At 49.2% G+C, this 16830-nt stretch overlaps 2 protein-coding genes across 4 annotated transcripts in view; one reads left to right on the top strand and one right to left on the bottom strand.

Annotated features, from left to right (window-relative positions):
- R (carbamoyl-phosphate synthetase 2, aspartate transcarbamylase, and dihydroorotase rudimentary) overlaps positions 1–6154 on the bottom strand; it is a 73653-nt gene extending 67499 nt beyond the window's left edge. The window contains exons 1-3 of one of the 3 annotated variants that reach the window (XM_077690729.1): positions 5851–6154; positions 4889–5037; positions 2733–3005 (exon numbers count right to left, since the gene is read on the bottom strand). In XM_077690729.1, coding sequence (XP_077546855.1) covers positions 2733–3005; positions 4889–4994 — 379 coding nt within the window. In that variant the 5' untranslated portion in view covers positions 4995–5037; positions 5851–6154. Of the gene's footprint in view, positions 1–2732; positions 3006–4888; positions 5038–5558; positions 5594–5850 lie in introns of those variants that run through there. The other 2 variants (XM_077690728.1, XM_077690727.1) reach the window with 2 other exon arrangements.
- A 406-nt stretch (positions 6155–6560) lies between these two features.
- Positions 6561–16139, top strand: LOC144159319 (acyl-coenzyme A thioesterase 13-like). The gene is made up of 3 exons (XM_077690730.1): positions 6561–6750; positions 6899–7080; positions 15890–16139. The coding sequence occupies exons 1-3, from the start codon at positions 6667–6669 to the stop codon at positions 16101–16103; spliced, it is 480 nt and encodes a 159-aa protein (XP_077546856.1). The 5' UTR covers positions 6561–6666; the 3' UTR covers positions 16104–16139.
- The last annotated feature ends 691 nt before the right edge of the window (positions 16140–16830 follow it).

A 16830-nucleotide genomic window follows, 5' to 3' on the forward strand; every position in this document is an offset into this window, starting at 1 on the left:
TTATACATTTTTGTATTAGGTGTATACGACATGTATTAGTCTTATACAAGCTTGTATCAGTTTTATAAGTTTAATATACAAGTTGTATTAGTCTAATACAAATACACCTATTAGTTTGTATTAGTTTACAAATACAAATAGATCTGATAGACCTGAGTCTAATACGAACTAATAGAGACATATTGGTTCAAATAAGAACTAATACAAATGAACCTGCAAAGTGCGATTTCCTGAATTTTTAGTTTTTCCCGAAAATCACAAGACAAAAGGTTGAAATGATCGCCCTTGAGCAATAATTTTATTTGGTATAATATTATTAAGCGTTTTGTTCACTAATAAATCTCCGTAAATCTCCAACCTAATTATTGTGCAAAATAGGTCAACATTTTTTTTTTTTTTTCATTTTCGCTCCTAAAAAAATGCGCTACATGAAGAGAGCTGATGGGAGCTGGGAGTGCTGCGCCAGCGATAAGCCACCTTACCTGACCTTACCTGCGAGGCTGCAAGAAGAGTGGCCCAGCAAGAAATCTATCTAAGCCGAAAAACTGCAACGAAGTCAAGCCAAGCAATGCCATTCGTTGGGTAGCCAATATGGCGACAACATCAAAGTGCTGCTGGCGTGTGTGTACATTCGGGAAGGAGACGGTTAGAAGGAAGCGGCTTCTGGCGTTATTTCACATCAGACGCTTGTGCATCGCGTCATCGGGAAGTGTTGGAGATGTGTCTAACGCCCGTATAACTTTGGCAAGTATTAACCAGGCCGCTAGCGCGATCCATCATGGACCCGTCACCTCGCGGCTCCGGACATCTTTGTTCTGTCTGCTATGCTGTGTAACGAACGCCTGACATCGAAGAAAGCGTGTGCATCACGTTATCCAGAAGTGTTGGCGATGTGTCTAGCGCCCGCCTAACATAAATATGATCCGGGCCGCCGCCCGACCCATCTTTGACCCGTCACCTCGCCGCTTCGGACTCCTTTGTCCATTCTCAAGGGAATGCCTCACGAAGAAGACTCCATTCTAATCGCGTGTTGCGGAAGGGTGAATGCCGTTTTGAAGTTGCATCGAAATGGGAATGGTGTTCAGTCGGCCATTAATGCGCTCGATGTGTAACTGTGGCTGGACCGTACAGGTTTGACGAGCTTTTCTGATTGCATGGTGCAGCTATTTTGTGGATTCGCATTGCAATTTATTCGTTCGTTCTTGATCAGGTTACGAACTAATGTATCATTAAATTATTCAGCCAGAGGAATTTGCCTGTGTACCCTGATAATAAAATGTGTTTCCATGCTTCATTGCTTTGTTCGAACTTGCCACTGGTTCTGATAGAACTAGTACACTCTGGTAGACCTATCAGACTAATACAATCTGATAGACCTACCAGACTAATACACACTGATAGACCTAATAGACTAATACAGACTAATAGACCTAATAGACTAATACACACTGATAGAACTAATAGGCTAATACAAACTGATAGACCTAATAGACTAATACAGACTGATAGGTCTATTAGTGGCAATAAGCATATACGTGTATTAGAATTTGTATCAGAATTTTTGCTAGCGCTGTGCCCCATCAGGGCAGAAAGAACGCACATGCCTCACGGCAAGGTGAAATTTTGAGTGCGTAAGCATTTATATGCGGACCCGGGGAAACTCGTCTTATTCGTCTGTTACGCTTGACGTGTCATACTTTCCCTGCGCAAAAAATGCTATTGTTTTCACCTAAAGCTGCTAATCTTCCCCTGAAAAAGCGGCTTTCCAGCATTACATTTGTACTTGGTAGTGAAGCCGGCTTTAATGGGGCTTAATAACTGGTGCTCTATAGTGATACATGGGGACTTAATGCGGTATTATTAACTCCTTATATTGTATCTCCCACCCCCTAAAGAAAGGCTTTCTCAGCAATGCATTTATGTAAAGAAGCAAAGCCAGCTTTAAAGGAGCTCATTACATAGGAGGCCGGTGCACACTTATGCATTATCTAACAACTCCTACTTTGGAGTATTTGGAAGACATTTTTTTTAGATTGCCACCAATATTTGGCAAGGAAACAATGGGGAGGAGGTTCCGGTGAAGGCTTCGCAGAGCCCTTGGGTGTTTTGTGGTCCCTCTAAGTCCAAGGAAAGTAAAGGACAGTTGATCCGAACCACCTCTGGTTGTGCAATTATCTTCATGTACACACACTGGTGTTGTTTTGTTCCCCCCCCCCCCCCTCCCCCTGCTTTGTAAAGACAAATATATCTTAAAGTTCTGAAAGAACGCCCACCCAAAGTACAGAGATATCAAGTGCAAAATACGGGATGGGCGAACTTCCGGGTCAGGTGCAAAAAATAGCAAAAAAGTGGCCACACCGCCAACCAAAACTGCAGAGATATCAAGTAAAAATATGAGATGGGTGACCTCTTGACCTTTTTGGGGTCAAGTGCAAAAAAGACAAATAAGTGACAAAATAAACCCATGAATATGATTCGCGTTTATTTTGTTCACTCATCGGTGCTGAAGCCATCGATCTTAGGGGCCGGACGATCGATGTTTGGGGTCTTTTAGTAAATCGAATATTTTACCCATAAAGGGGAGTGAGCGATGTTTCGGGGAAAGCGTTCTCTCGGAACTTTGCGGCACTTCCCCTCTCCTGGTCAAAAAGTTATTAGACATGAGAATTGCACTGTTTTGCCCCGAGCTATTAAAACACGCAAACTCCAATGGATCAAGCTCACTGCCTCACCTGATATTCCTGGCACACCAGACTCGTCAAGCCAGTCCGACAGGGACCGCTTGGCGCTCCAGTGGCTGTACTTGTCGACGCACTCGTCAACCACCAGGCCGGCAGCCCAAATGCGATGCGACTCGAAGTTGACGAGAATGCCATGCGCATCTTTCTCCGAGCTATCAGGGACCCCATAGTTGCCAATGAGCGGGTACGTCAGTACGAGAATTTGGCGACAATAGGATGGGTCCGTCAACGACTCCACGTAGCCGACCATGCCCGTCTGGAACACTGCACAAATGGAGACAAAAAATAAATGAATAAATAAATAAAGCTTAAAAAGTTCAACTCTCTTTTTAAGGCTTTGAGTCCTACAACAAAAAAAAAATACATTGGAGGCCATGCACGCATGTCTATCGAATTAGCTGGTATAGCTAAAATGTATTAAACACGTTATATAACAGAATGCCAGGCTTCCCCTATAAGTTAACATAACATAGGAGACAAAAAAAACTGTGCCCCTTCATTGAAGGCCGGAGACTAACTTAAGGCCCAACTACATGCATGCGTAAAACCGAAGTACTTGCGCAACGACGTACGCCTCCGGCGACATACGCCGCTGCCTTTACACCAACCGGCAACATCGGAGAGGGCGAATAACCACATATCGCCGCAACGCGCGCGTAAACCAATGCGCCGCGCAGTGTGGCTCGACTACCCCGGACTCAGCTTTGTGGCGACCAGTTCAACTACATTTCAACTCAAATAAAACAAATAATGCCTATTCTTACAAAAGTACATTTATTTATTACAGAATCAGCTAAAACAGTTCTTGGGAAATTAAAAAACATTGAGGATTAGTATGCATACTTGCCAGGCACAAAAACCCTCCACTACATTTGGCGTAAACTGCCTTGCTCCCATAGTTGCTCGTTGCTTCGCTTGGTTTGTCCGGTTGTTCCCCGTATTTTACAAATTACTTTGTTTTATGGCATAATTAATAGTAAAGTTAGCTTATTTATCAATTCGCTGTCTTGTTATGACAGATAACATCACCGCCAGAGGTCCACGTCAACACCGTGCACCCGAAAGTTTGCGTCGATGTCTGGCGGGGTCTGACTTGGGTGTAACAAGCGTGTAGCAATGCATTCCGCGTACGCCGGTTTACGTCGTTGCGCGAGTACGTCAGTTTTACGCGTGCATGTGGTTGGGCCTTTACTTCAGGTGCAAGGTTGTTAAAAAAACTTCGGCATAAATGAACGCAAAGCTGGCACAAAAATGAAGCTGGCGGTGCTAGGGTAAGGTACACCTAAAGGAAAATACACCCTAAGAAACCAAAGAAATTTTTATTCAGACTGATAGCTTTAAAATTCATTAGTTCCACATAGCACGCGCGAGTAAAGCTGACTTCAAGACAACATTGTAGACTGGAGGGCAGTTTAATCATTCCTTACTGCACTAAAAAACAGCACCTTCAGTACATTTCCCGCGTCAAACTACTTTCCCGTTGCACATCTTGTAGTGTCTTCATCTGCAGTTGTCACCTGGTGCTCTCTGTGTACTACAGTTGTGCTTTGTGGCTCCCTTGTAGGATTTTTTGGTTTGCTCAATAACGTCTTTTTTTTCTTTTAAGTTGTCGTATGGCAGTATATACTTTTGCTCACTTTGCTGCGTTGTGCTTGGTCGCTTTCACTGCTCAAAAAATGCCTTGTATCTTGCCGCATTGTAGTACGTTGTTACTTTTGTGCAACGCTAACTTTTTATGCGTGTGTGCGCTAAGCTGCATTCTTGCTTTTATCTTGCTTTGTCTTTTTTTTCAGACTCTTTTAGTGACCATAAGTATTTTCCTTTGTGCCAGCAGTGATATTACTGCACGTATAAATGTCTAGGTGTGGCCTACAGCTGCATTTCTCTTTTTCCGTTTTCGCGTTCATGTCGCGTTTGATTTCTGGTCTTTTTACTGCCCCCTCCTGCCAAGGACCTTGTACTAGAGATTGGCAATACTTTTTTAAATAAATAAATAAATAAATAAATTTTTAAAAAAGAAGATGAATGAAAGCAGGCTTCGACATGACACTGATTTCACCATAATTTGCCAGTGTCTCAGTCCTGAAATAAGTATTCACTGGTTACAAGCGCGCACTGGGTTCAAGAAAGGGAATCTGTGAACCCACCGACTTCGCCAGATATGCACTCGGGGCGCCCGAATGCAGTGCCCTTGTACTCCGTCCCGTCCTCTAGCACAAGGCGCGCACATCTTCGTTCCGGCTCGGACTCCATGGATGCGTGCTCAGCAAGGCAGCTCCTGCGCAGTCAGTGCAATCTGAAATATTCGCGCACGTAAAGGCACAGAAACCAAGGGAAGTCGTACTACGACCCAATCACAACTGCGCACTGCGTATTTTGAGTCCCGAGCCCATGTGAAACGTCGTTAGATAGCAGAAAAGTTTGTCCCAATTAAAGCGGGGCAAGCATCGATTGGCGCGCTACCAAACGATTACGGGAATAATTAATGCTAAACTTGTTAATTAAGGAGGTGCGTTGTCTGCGAAACAAGGCAATGAATGAGGCAATCGAGTTGGCCGCGCACACGTTGGCAGCCAATTAAAAAAAAAGAAAAAACGCGAACAGTTCATTCATCCGCTACCTGGCTTCGCTGCTGCGCAGTGAATCTAACTGACTGGCGAGGCAGGTCGGCATCGTTACTCCTTCAAATTTAAAGGGGCGGGAAAAATCACATGGCCGACATGACTCGCCGGAACAACAAAACGTGAAAAATTAGTACTCAGTCGCAGCTACTAGCTACACATACCCACACACATACGCAAAATATGAACTAATTACCTGCTAATACAATGCCCCATCGGTTGACCTAAAATAGACGGAAAAATAATCATACCGGACGGTTACGTACAGACGGATGGACAGAGGAGAAGCACATGCAATTTTTGACGTTACGTAACACAAGCGTTGCAGAGATTAAGCTGCAGGCGGGATTGAAAGGGACACAGAAGGCCCTGTCAGGACTGAATGGCACAATTGAAACCACAGTCTGTGAGGTAGTAATGTGAGAACGCGTGCACGTCATGAGTTCGTGTAACGCCGGGCGCGAAGGAGGCAACGCTCCCGGCCTTACCGGATAGGCCAGACGTCGCAGTTAGCGCTTGAAGGAAAATGCGAAGGCGACGCGCGCCTTCAGCTCGACTCCACTATCGCTTGTGTCTTGGAAAAGCGGCTGTATCCCCGAGAAGCGCTCAGCGGGGCGACATTGTTTACTGAAAAACACGTGTAGCGCTCTTGAAGACGGACAGCGGCGGGCCTCCTGGCATGAAGACCCGTTCGGTTGTACAATCCGCCGGTGTGTGTCGCTACATTACTGATGTGCATTGGTGCAGCTTTTGGTTTATTTTTCTGTGCGCTTCAAATATGTTTCTTTGGCAAGAGCTGTTACCTACTAAACTACAGCTTCGAACTGGACCTGGTCGTCTGCGACAGCAGAACACCAGGTGCGAACCATGGTTGGCCCAAATCATAGAGTTAATGGCCCAAATGGTCCAACTCAAAACATTCGCATATGGAACGCTCGCCATGTAAAAAAATGCGTTGATTTCGTCCTCTGTAGTTAAAAACCCAGAGTTTAGTACCATTACAAAGAAATTATATGAATATTTATATTTTTTATATCTTTCTTCTATTTTACCTAAAAAATAATGATGATGATGATAATGAATTGTTTTTTGTTTGAATTGGGGTGACGGCATGCGCCATCTGGCCTATCTTAGTCATTTAATTAAATTTAGTTAACCCTAACCGAAACCGAATAGCGCCCCTAGCACCCCTAGCGTGAAATTGCTGCAGTTACCATCATCTCAGCTGTTTCCTGTTTCTACTTCGCCACCCGTTGTCAACAAATCATTCAGCCCAGCGACCGATTCAGCGTGAAATAAACGACATGGCCGCGTACACGGTGGACCGAATTCGCCAGTTGTTACAACGCGTCGTCAGCAGTGGAACGTTCACGAGGCATTTCGATGCGGTGATTTCCTTTCTTATTTCCCCGTGATTACTGTATTCCGCACTGTACTTATTGCCGGTCGCGACTGAAATGTTACCGCTATGTCATCACGCTAGAGTTTTATCCAACTTCAGGTTTTCTCCAATGGTTTTCTCTTTGAAACAACCAGGTGAACATAGTTTCGGCTGGCGACGGGAAGTGTACGGCTGAAGTCACGATCAACGAAAATGTCCTCAACCGGCTCGGAACCATGCAAGGAAGCTTCTCTGCGAGCCTTGTCGATGTGATTAGCACCTACGCCCTCCTGACGCTTCGAGACGTGCGAAACGTCAGCGTCGACATGAGTACGAGGTTAGAGTGTTTTATTTTTATGGCTGTGGCTAGCGTTCTCTCGTGTGGATTCAGTCTGGGCGGAAGGTTACCTGCAGCGCTTCATTCCGTCTGGACACTCCGTCAACTCCGTCCAGACTGAGAGCTTTGGCCATGCTTTGGCCAGACGGAGCTGACGGAGTCCATCGCCACCCTTACTATTTCACTGCCTGCGGCGTTACACCAAAACGTGCCCGCCTTGCCCTCTCCCACTGCGTCTTAATTCCGTGTGGTGGCGCCACCCACCGATACTCTCGCGCTACGTCGCATGATAGCAGACGATCCGTGGGCAAACCACGCACTGAGCATTCCTGCTTTTTTGTCAGTGAACGGCTCTTCATATTACATATCTTTTAGAATATCTGCGAGCATACCTGCCGCTAAATTCGTGTAATACCTGCCAACTAATTGAGCGACGATGTTTTGCTCGGGAAATTTAAAACCGAAGAACGTGGTGTTTTTGTGTCCCATTCTGCAGCGTGCGAAAAAAGGATCCGGATGTCGCCTACCATGAGTTCCCAGTGAGCGAAGCCCTGAAAACACATTGGGCAAAGACCATTTCTATAAAGAACTGCAGCCGGAAGTCTTCCGGAGTGACACGAAAAGACGTAAAATGCTGTACCTAGTGTTTTCCCGCACTACTCTTCGTACATAAGGCCTGCGTGGAAAAGAGAAGCAAGAATTCGATGTCAGCTTCAAAAACAAAAAAGAAAAGAAACCGGCAAGATCGGCAAGGTATCCAATGCAGAAGCTAGTGCGACTGCTGGCCTTGAAGAAGTTTTCTGACGCGATGATTTCGGATCGTCGGCAGCTTACGAAGCCAGACGAAGCATGCTTAAAACACCAGTATGGTGTCTGAAAATCCCAACGAATTCTTGGTCATCGGCGAGAGTTGTAGAAAGTTTATTAAGCTGCTGCTGACCAACCACACATTTTAATTTGACCGACAAGATTACCGTGGGAAGGATATATATTGCGCGAAACCCCTCTCACGGAAAGTTCTGAAGCTTTGAAAATCACCCTTCAACCCATATACATGCATGCATGTGCACTCGCAGTGTAAGGTAACAACTCGCACTTTCGTTTTAGGGGCGAAGCTCCATAAAGGGACACTGAAGTGAATTTGTCAAGCTCCCGTTTTTGCTTGCACTGTGTAGACTGGCTCAAATTAACACACTATTCATCGTTTATCCGGTTGACAAATCGGTAATTATTTTACAAAGCGCGAAATAAGAAAAACTACTATGCGCGGTTTGCGGCGGCCGCACCAACTAAAGGCTGTGACGTCAGGAGGGGGGGCACCGTGATTGGACGATGCCCAAGGTTAGCAATCAAAAGTTTCGGTTTCGGTTCTGTAAAACAACATGCTTGACATCTGATGGCGTTGTTGGATGGGCATTCTCGATTTCTCAATTATCGCCGTACCGCGCTTCTCCCATGTTGTCGGCTGTCAAATGTCTAAGATAAACCTCCCAGGGCGGCTTGGAATCGTAGAAATCACTAGACGAGGCCTACGCAGTGGATGAACGCCCTCCGCGTCACCGCAGACTCTCAAATGCCATGCGCTTTTCCCGCATATTCGAAGCTTGCCTCACTCATGTCTGTTCGTAAAAAGCTAGTTCGCACCAGGCAAAGGGTGTGCTGATTCAGGCCTGGGCCCACTGCCCGCAAGCAGTCGGTGCTTGTGGCAACAGCACGCCAACGAGAACTCGCTAGCGCGTCATTGTCAGTATGCGCGCGTTCTGCGATCTCACTCGTGGAGCAGTGAACGTTACGGCCCAAAAATGGTGAACTCAGTTCAGAAAACATCGGCTGCATACGAAAAAATCAACTTGCAAAAAAAAACACAAGTACCCTCGGGGATTCGAACTTGCGACTTTCAAAACAAATTCCAGCGCCTCAGACCGCTGGGCCACGAGCCGGCTTTTTTTTTGTAACAGTAACTTTATTTACAAATATACATACAGGGCCAGAAGAAGTGGTTACAGAGGTTTCAGAGTACAGTGTAACATCCTTTGCTCACACAGACAAATAATCGCGTTCGGGAGCTGAACAAGCCGAGACAAGATTCAGCGTGTTTCGCCAGGGAAGTGGAAACTATTCGTAGACAGTGCCAGCAAAGCCACGCAGTGCTGGCGTGGTTCCTATTAGAAACACTTACAAATGGGCGATGGTGTCATTTGTTTACAGTATACGGTAATGTAATAGGGACGAGGGGTTGGGCGTAGAAGTCGTTAGTGGGCAGAAGTGGCCCATGGTGCTGTCCCGCTTCCGACCCTCAGATCAAGTCCCATCTCCTTTGCTGTTCTACCTTAAACTCCATGAGGGTTCGTGAGCCCCGCGCCAGTGAGTCGCGAAGTTCAGTGTCTGAATCGGGCCCGTCGAGGGCGGCCACTGCCCACTGCGCCTTCTGTACAAAGTGCCTCCACGCTGGCCGCGGGTTTTCGGCACATTCAACCACGTCGACTCTCGCCCTCCATAGCGAGTGGAGACCTATGACGTGGACGCAGTCTCGGAGAAGCGGGTGCTCCGAGGCCGCCTCCAAGAACCTCAAGTTCATCCAGGTGAGCTGCCAGTACGTGTCGAAAGAGCACTGCAGCTCGTCCCAGAAATACGACGCCGTGTTGCACTCCAAAAAGACGTGCTCTGCCGTCTCCCTCCTTCCACACAACAAGCAGTTGGTCCCTCCAGGAAGAAAGAAGCCCCTCTCCCCCTGTCTTGCCTTAGTGGGTAGAACCCCTGTGTGAAAGCGGAAGAAGAAATCCTTCGAACCAGAAGGAATGGGGAGCTTCCGCACTCGCCGGAGGACGTCACTTTTCATGCGCCCAAGAGGTGGTGAGCGATACATGGGGGGTGGAAGAATCTGTTCCACCAGGTCCCAGTACAACTTCTTCGGGGCCACTGCGCACAGGTACTCCCAAGAGAACAGTCCCTGCAAAAGGGCCACCGCTGCCGCCACTTCTTGGTAAAAGCCCGTTGCCCGGTTACTATGTGTAAACTCCGCTGTTGTTGGCAGCCAAGGGGCCAAATGTGAGGAGCCTACGTTTTGCAGAGCAGCCCGAAGGAAACCGTCGCGACGATCCCGGAAGAACAAAAAACGTTGCACTGTCAGCTTGAGCTCCACGTTAACAAGCCCGAGGCCACCCGCTTCCGGACTCCAGAAAATGTTCGTGCGACGCATAGGCTCGTAGGTGAATCGCCAGAGGAATACTGCGAACATCCGGTGTAGCTTGGCCACTGAGCCTGCGTCGATGGTCGATACTCTGGCCACGTGCAGGACGGCCGGGTATAACACGGCATTGCAAACATGTGCCCTTGAGAAAAAGGCGCTGGCCAAGCTTGGATATACAAGGTTTATAATGTATGACCAGTTTACACTGTTATTTATTTTAAGCATTTTAAGTACTTTATGTGACTATTTGTTGTATATCACTCCTGCAGTAAGTGTCCCCCAAACTTCCACAATATCTCACGTCTAGCAATTGCATTTCTTTGACGGAAAAGCGTTCGCAGATGTGCGGTCGTGCTGCTGACCGCTGTGCTTGTTTACCCAGCGCAAAAAGTGCTTCCTGCTCCCTAGTTTTGCGCTGTACGGTAAAAGTTTCAGGTGATTTTATTTTCTTAGTACCTATATTGACTTCGCTGACTCTTCTCCCGCCTTCAATTGGCCTTAGATTTTCCTACTAGCGTATAGTCAGCGAAGCGTCGCATGTGCACTTGTGCAGCGCTTGTGTGGAGCGACCCGGACTCTGAGTTTGACACAGTGTACAAACTAACAAAGTAAGGAAAGGCACATTCTTTCATTCACAAAGGTGTTGTGGCTTAGTTTCAACTGAGCGAGCGAATAGCGACGACCCGTCGGCGGCCGGCGGACGAAACGCTGGGCCGACTGACTCGATCGGTAGGTCGGCTGGTCGGCGAACCGTGCAGTAGTTTTCCAGCTCATCTCCTGCTGACGTCACACGAAAACGCCACAGAAAATGGGCGAGCGTAAAGAGAGGAGGACAGCATTTTCGAATTGATTTTTCTACTAAATAAATTCGCGTAAACGCGGCCAGAGTGGTCGAAACAATGCCTACGGACTCCGAACTACAATTTGCGCTAGTAATCCCGCAATGTTTACAAATCACTTCAGTGTCCCTTTAAAGGGACCCAGAAAAGCCTTTTGTAACAGTTACAAAAGGCCTGTATTGTCGCGTAGCACCAATATATATAGCGATGCAATGCCGTTGGAATTATTGATCTGCATTCAGTATTAGCTGCGCCAGAAGCAATTAAATGCACCTCTCCCCCCTTGCCGATCGATTCCTCCTCCCTCTCTGCTGCTTTCAAAGCAGCTGGAAACACTGGGAATAGTCATGCGACATCGCGGCGCTCGACTTCCGTTCTGGGCTAGCTACAGTCCTGCGCCTAGGCACGAGTCAATCGCTGCGGACCTGCTTGCCTCGGGATCGCGCAGGAAGGAGGAAGAGCAGCCGGAAGCCAATGGCAGTGACGTTGCCGGCGGCCGACGATCGGGCGAATCAGGGGGCGCCTTGACGTTGCGTCAACCGCGATCGGCTCGCTGCGACGTCGCGCTCATCGGCTGAGAAAGGCCATCTTCAAAAATTGTTTACAAATTATCCGTACAACGTATGGGGCTCACATTTGGCTCAAAAATCTCCCATTATGTTTTCTATCACCTGAACGCATTTGATTGCCACCTTCACAAAGCTTTTCTGGGTCCCTTTAAATGTACCGGTTTTGTCGCTACTTCTACAAGACAACCGCAACTCCCTATATGTAATCCGTTTTCTGCACAGTTTCCTGCTCTCATGTGCTCTGAATAGTGGCGTTCCCACGCACGAAACAGCATTGGGCAACGATAAGACGGCCAACACACATAGTCGTACGTGTTTATCACAAATTCAAACAGAATTATAAATGAACTGAACAGAACAATTATAAATGAACAGAAACGGAACAGATGAAAAAAAAAATTCCCCCGCATTTCCCCGAGGGGGAGAATGTGAAAGTGCGAATGCACGGTTGTCGGCCCGCTTGCGGCGCTTGCGCTCGGCCCCCGCAGCCCACCGCCTCGCCGCCTTCTCTTCCATCTCTTCCATCGGGTTTGTAGTATCACGTGTACACCACGCAGTTATCAAGCCGCTATAACGCCGCTGAGTCGCCAACGCACGCCGCTGACGACGTAGTTTGAATGCGTTAAAGATATAAGGCGCGTACTGACAATATCGGCGTCGCGTCCGTGGCTTATTCGGTAGAGCGTCGGGCTGCGGCCCGCAAAGTCCTCGGATCGAAACCTGGCGCCGGATGCTGTTTCTTCTTTAAATATAGAGGAGCACTGCGGACGCCGACGCCGCCGACGCCGGCGGTGGATGGTTTGGGGTCGCTTATAAAGTGCATTAAGCACGCCATATCCACGGAATGAATCATGATAAGTGGGGCGAAGCTCGAGAGGGGGAGATCATCGGTAACCGTAACTCTCCCGTGAAAGTTCGCCCATTACATCATTAAGAAAGACGTAAGACTGTGTGCGTACATTGTACAAATCAACTTTTATTTTCGGAGTCAATGCTCCCAGGCCCAGACCTGGTGAAAGACCCCGCGCCATCGAGGACTACCCCGCACCTCACCACAATTTGTCACGTAGGATGGGACACAACGGTAAAGAAAGAACTTTTATTTAGGACGAACTTGTGCCCGAACAAGACGAGAGGAAACGAGCAAAGGTCCTAGCGTCTCGTTCGATCTCCGAGAACGACTGCCTGCGTTCCTGGCGTGATCTCCCCCTCGCAGTGCACGTGCGCTCGCGCCTCCGTTGGCGAACACAGACAAGCTCGCGCTCCCGGTGCCGAGTTTGCGCTGCCGGTTGCAGCCGGTTCTTGCGCGTGCAACGCGGCCCACTTTGCGATATCTCCGAAAGCATGCGGCGGTCACGTACCACGCGACACAAGGGATGGACAGACTCATGACTTAAAGGGACACTGAAGTGATTTGTAAACATTGCGGGATTACTAGCGCAAATTGTAGTTCGGAGTCCGTAGGCATTGTTTCGACCACTCTGGCCGCGTTTACGCGAATTTATTTAGTAGAAAAATCAATTCGAAAATGCTGTCCTCCTCTCTTTACGCTCGCCCATTTTCTGTGGCGTTTTCGTGTGCCGTCAGCAGGAGATGAGCTGGAAAACTACTGCACGGTTCGCCGACCAGCCGACCTACCGATCGAGTCAGTCGGCCCAGCGTTTCGTCCGCCGGCCGCCGACGGGTCGTCGCTATTCGCTCGCTCAGTTGAAACTAAGCCACAACACCTTTGTGAATGAAAGAATGTGCCTTTCCTTACTTTGTTAGTTTGCACACTGTGTCAAACTCAGAGTCCGGGTCGCTCCACACAAGCGCTGCACAAGTGCACATGCGACGCTTCGCTGACCATACGCTAGTAGGAAAATCTAAGGCCAATTGAAGGCGGGAGAAGAGTCAGCGAAGTCAATATAGGTACTAAGAAAATAAAATCACCTGAAACTTATACCGTACAGCGCAAAACTAGGGAGCAGGAAGCACTTTTTGCGCTGGGTAAACAAGCACAGCGGTCAGCAGCACGACCGCACATCTGCGAACGCTTTTCCGTCAAAGAAATGCAATTGCTAGACGTGAGATATTGTGGAAGTTTGGGGGACACTTACTGCAGGAGTGATATACAACAAATAGTCACATAAAGTACTTAAAATGCTTAAAATAAATAACAGTGTAAACTGGTCATACATTATAAACCTTATATATCCAAGCTTGGCCAGCGCCGGCTCGTGGCCCAGCGGTCTGAGGCGCTGGAATTTGTTTTGAAAGTCGCAAGTTCGAATCCCCGAGGGTACATGTATATTTTTTTTGTAAGTTGATTTTTTCGTATGCGGCCGATCTTTTCTGAACTGAGTTCACCATTTTTGGGCCGTAACGTTCACTGCTCCACGAGCGAGATCGCAGAACGCGCGCATACTGACAATGACGCGCTAGCGAGTTCTCGTTGGCGTGCTGTTGCCACAAGCACCGACTGCTTGCGGGCAGTGGGCCCAGGCCTGAATCAGCACACCCTTGGCCTGGTGCGAACTAGCTTTTTACGAACAGACATGAGTGAGGCAAGCTCCGAATATGCGGGAAAAGCGCATGGCATTTGAGAGTCTGCGGTGACGCGGAGGGCGTTTATCCACTGCGTAGGCCTCGTCTAGTGATTTCTACGATTCCAAGCCGCCCTGGGAGGTTTATCTTAAACATTTGACAGCCGACAACATGGCAGAAGCGCGGTACGGCGATAATTGAGAAATCGAGAATGCCCATCCAACAACGCCATCAGATGTCAAGCATGTTGTTTTACAGAACCGAAACCGAAACCGAAACTTTTGATTGCTAACTTTGGGCATCGTCCAATCACGGTGCCCCCCCTCCTGACGTCACAGCCTTTAGTTGGTGCGGCCGCCGCAAACCGCGCATAGTAGTTTTAAGTGCAATGCACTTTATAAGCGACCCCAAACCTTCCACCGCCGGCGCCGTCCGTCCGCAGTCCTCCTATCCCCTAGCAACGGCGTGGAGCGGAGAGGAGCGTCGGTAGCAACGGCGCAGTGACGTCACTCACCACGTGACGACACGCCCCTCACCGCTCCTCGCGGCGCGACGGCGTGCGCCGCGCGCGTCCCTGTCCCTTCCCGCGCCGTGACGTCACATACTCCACCTCCTCTCCCCGGCAGCTGCCGTGCGCCGCTGTGTGTCACTCTCCCTCCCCGCGCCGTGACGTCACGCACCCGCACCTCCTCTCCCCTCGCTCGGCTGCAGCTGCCGTGCGCCGCTGTCCCTCTCCCCTTGCGCTCGCCTCCTCTCTCAGCCACCTGGCTCGGCGCGCTCGGCGCGGCGTACCCCCCTATATATGCAGCGATAAACCGCCAGACCTCCGTGGGTCGGCTCGCGCGCGCTCTCTCGCTACAGTCTCCTGCTCGCTCTGCTCCAGTTTAGACCGTTCGCTGGCTGGGCGCCTCTCAAGGCGATGTCAGAATTACTACGCCGTGTACTCTCGGCGCAAGAAATGCATTCGCACTTCCTCACGATTCCCTTCGGGGAGGTGGGGGCAATTTTTTTCTTCTTTCGCGCTTTGTAAAATAATTACCGATTTGTCAACCGGATAAACGATGAATAGTGTGTTAATTTGAGCCAGTCTACACAGTGCAAGCAAAAACGGGAGCTTGACAAATTCACTTCAGTGTCCCTTTAAAGAAAAGCTTTACTACTTTCGTCCAGCGATTTCGTGGTGGAGGATGCGCAAATGACCTTTTGACCAGAGACCCCCCCCCCCCCCCCCCGGCGACACTCCCCTCGAAGCGCATCGCGTGATTCGCCGGGCCCGCTGTTGGCGCCTGCGGACGCCCACAGCGGTCGTCACCGCCGCTGCGGCCGAGGCAGCCAACCACCCTCGCAGCCACCCATGCATGAGGCGCTGGGTCGTTTCGGGCAACGTGACTCGTCTCGCGCCCGGCGAAGAGGAACGGTGCGTTCGCTATGAATGAACGCCGCGTTCGCCCGGCCTCTTTCTGTGAGCGTTGCACGGAATAACCTAAGGGCTTTGAGACGTGGTCGGCAATACAGCTAAATCAAAGGTTAACCAAGCGAAACCAAGACTCAGGTAGACTAAGCCAAGCTTTTGCAACGGGAAAAAGCGGAGCTAAGCCGCAGCCATTTTATTTGTTGATTTGTGCGGAGTGTTTATAAATTAATTCGTGTCGATGTTTTTTTTTATTCTCGCCGCCACCGCGCAGCTACGTGGGCCGGGCGGTGCAGGGCGACACGATCCTGGTGGAGGCTGTGACGACGAAGCTGGGCGGCAGCACGGCCTTCCTCACCGTCGACATCCGCGACAAGAAGTCGGGGAAGCTGCTCGTCAAGGGCCTGCACACCAAGCACCTGCGCAACGACATGGACTACCTGGGCAACAAGCTGCCCTCTGCTTCGCCCAAGCCCACCGCCGCCTGATGTTCGATAAAATAAAATTTTGTGGTAAAAGAAAAATTTTTCAGTGACTAGCGCCAAAGCAGGCGCGCAATCGTCACGTAAACCGCAAACATCCCCCTCGCGAGGGGCACGATCAAATGCAGAGCATTTCCGGGGGCGCACGACGTTAAGCAGTTTGCGTTACGTTAATGTTGTTGCACTTGTGGCAACTGCTGACGAGAGAGCGCTCGTCAGCAGTAATTTGAATGAGTCAACGATATAAGGCGCGTTCGTCACCCCCCAGTCTGTGTCGGCTTTGTGGCGCAGTGGGTAGAGTACCTTGTACATTGCGTTCCGCCCGCAGGGTCGAGGGATCGGACGCCAACGCGGGTGACATCGTGAGTTACTGAAATGCTCTGCATTTAATAAAATTACGCGGGATGCTTAGAATTCCATTCAATAATGGGAAGGGTAGAGCCACTAAATAAGCTAACTAGTCTAGTGGCTCTAGTGAAAGCTGTTGAACAGTCTCAAAGGCACCGCGTAACATGGCGACCGAGAATCTTCCTTCTTTATTTGCCTCTTCGGCAGTCACCCCCGCGTGCCGTCGCGCCGAGGCCATTCCCGCTCTTTTTACACCCGGTGGCTGCCGGCTGGATACCGCACACGGGCGCGAATTCCAAACCAAGTTCCAGTTGTGCCAATAAGAAAATTAAAGCCGTTCCACTCAATGGGCTGTGGCGCCGTTATCCGCTCACTGCTACCACCC

Source organism: Haemaphysalis longicornis, unplaced genomic scaffold, assembly GCF_048455015.1.
Source record: "Haemaphysalis longicornis isolate Haplotype H1 unplaced genomic scaffold, Haemaphysalis longicornis Haplotype H1 scaffold_10, whole genome shotgun sequence".
Classification (NCBI taxonomy): domain Eukaryota; kingdom Metazoa; phylum Arthropoda; class Arachnida; order Ixodida; family Ixodidae; genus Haemaphysalis; species Haemaphysalis longicornis.

What these genes read in the sequence shown, in the direction of transcription:
- LOC144159319 (XM_077690730.1), top strand. Translation starts at nt 6,667, where the DNA reads ATGGCCGCGTACACGGTGGACCGAATTCGCCAGTTGTTACAACGCGTC. An exon ending in TCACGAGGCATTTCGATGCG is followed by an intron (nt 6,751 to 6,898) that starts GTGATTTCCTTT and finishes TGAAACAACCAG; the next exon opens with GTGAACATAGTTTCGGCTGG. An exon ending in AGCGTCGACATGAGTACGAG is followed by an intron (nt 7,081 to 15,889) that starts GTTAGAGTGTTT and finishes GCCACCGCGCAG; the next exon opens with CTACGTGGGCCGGGCGGTGC.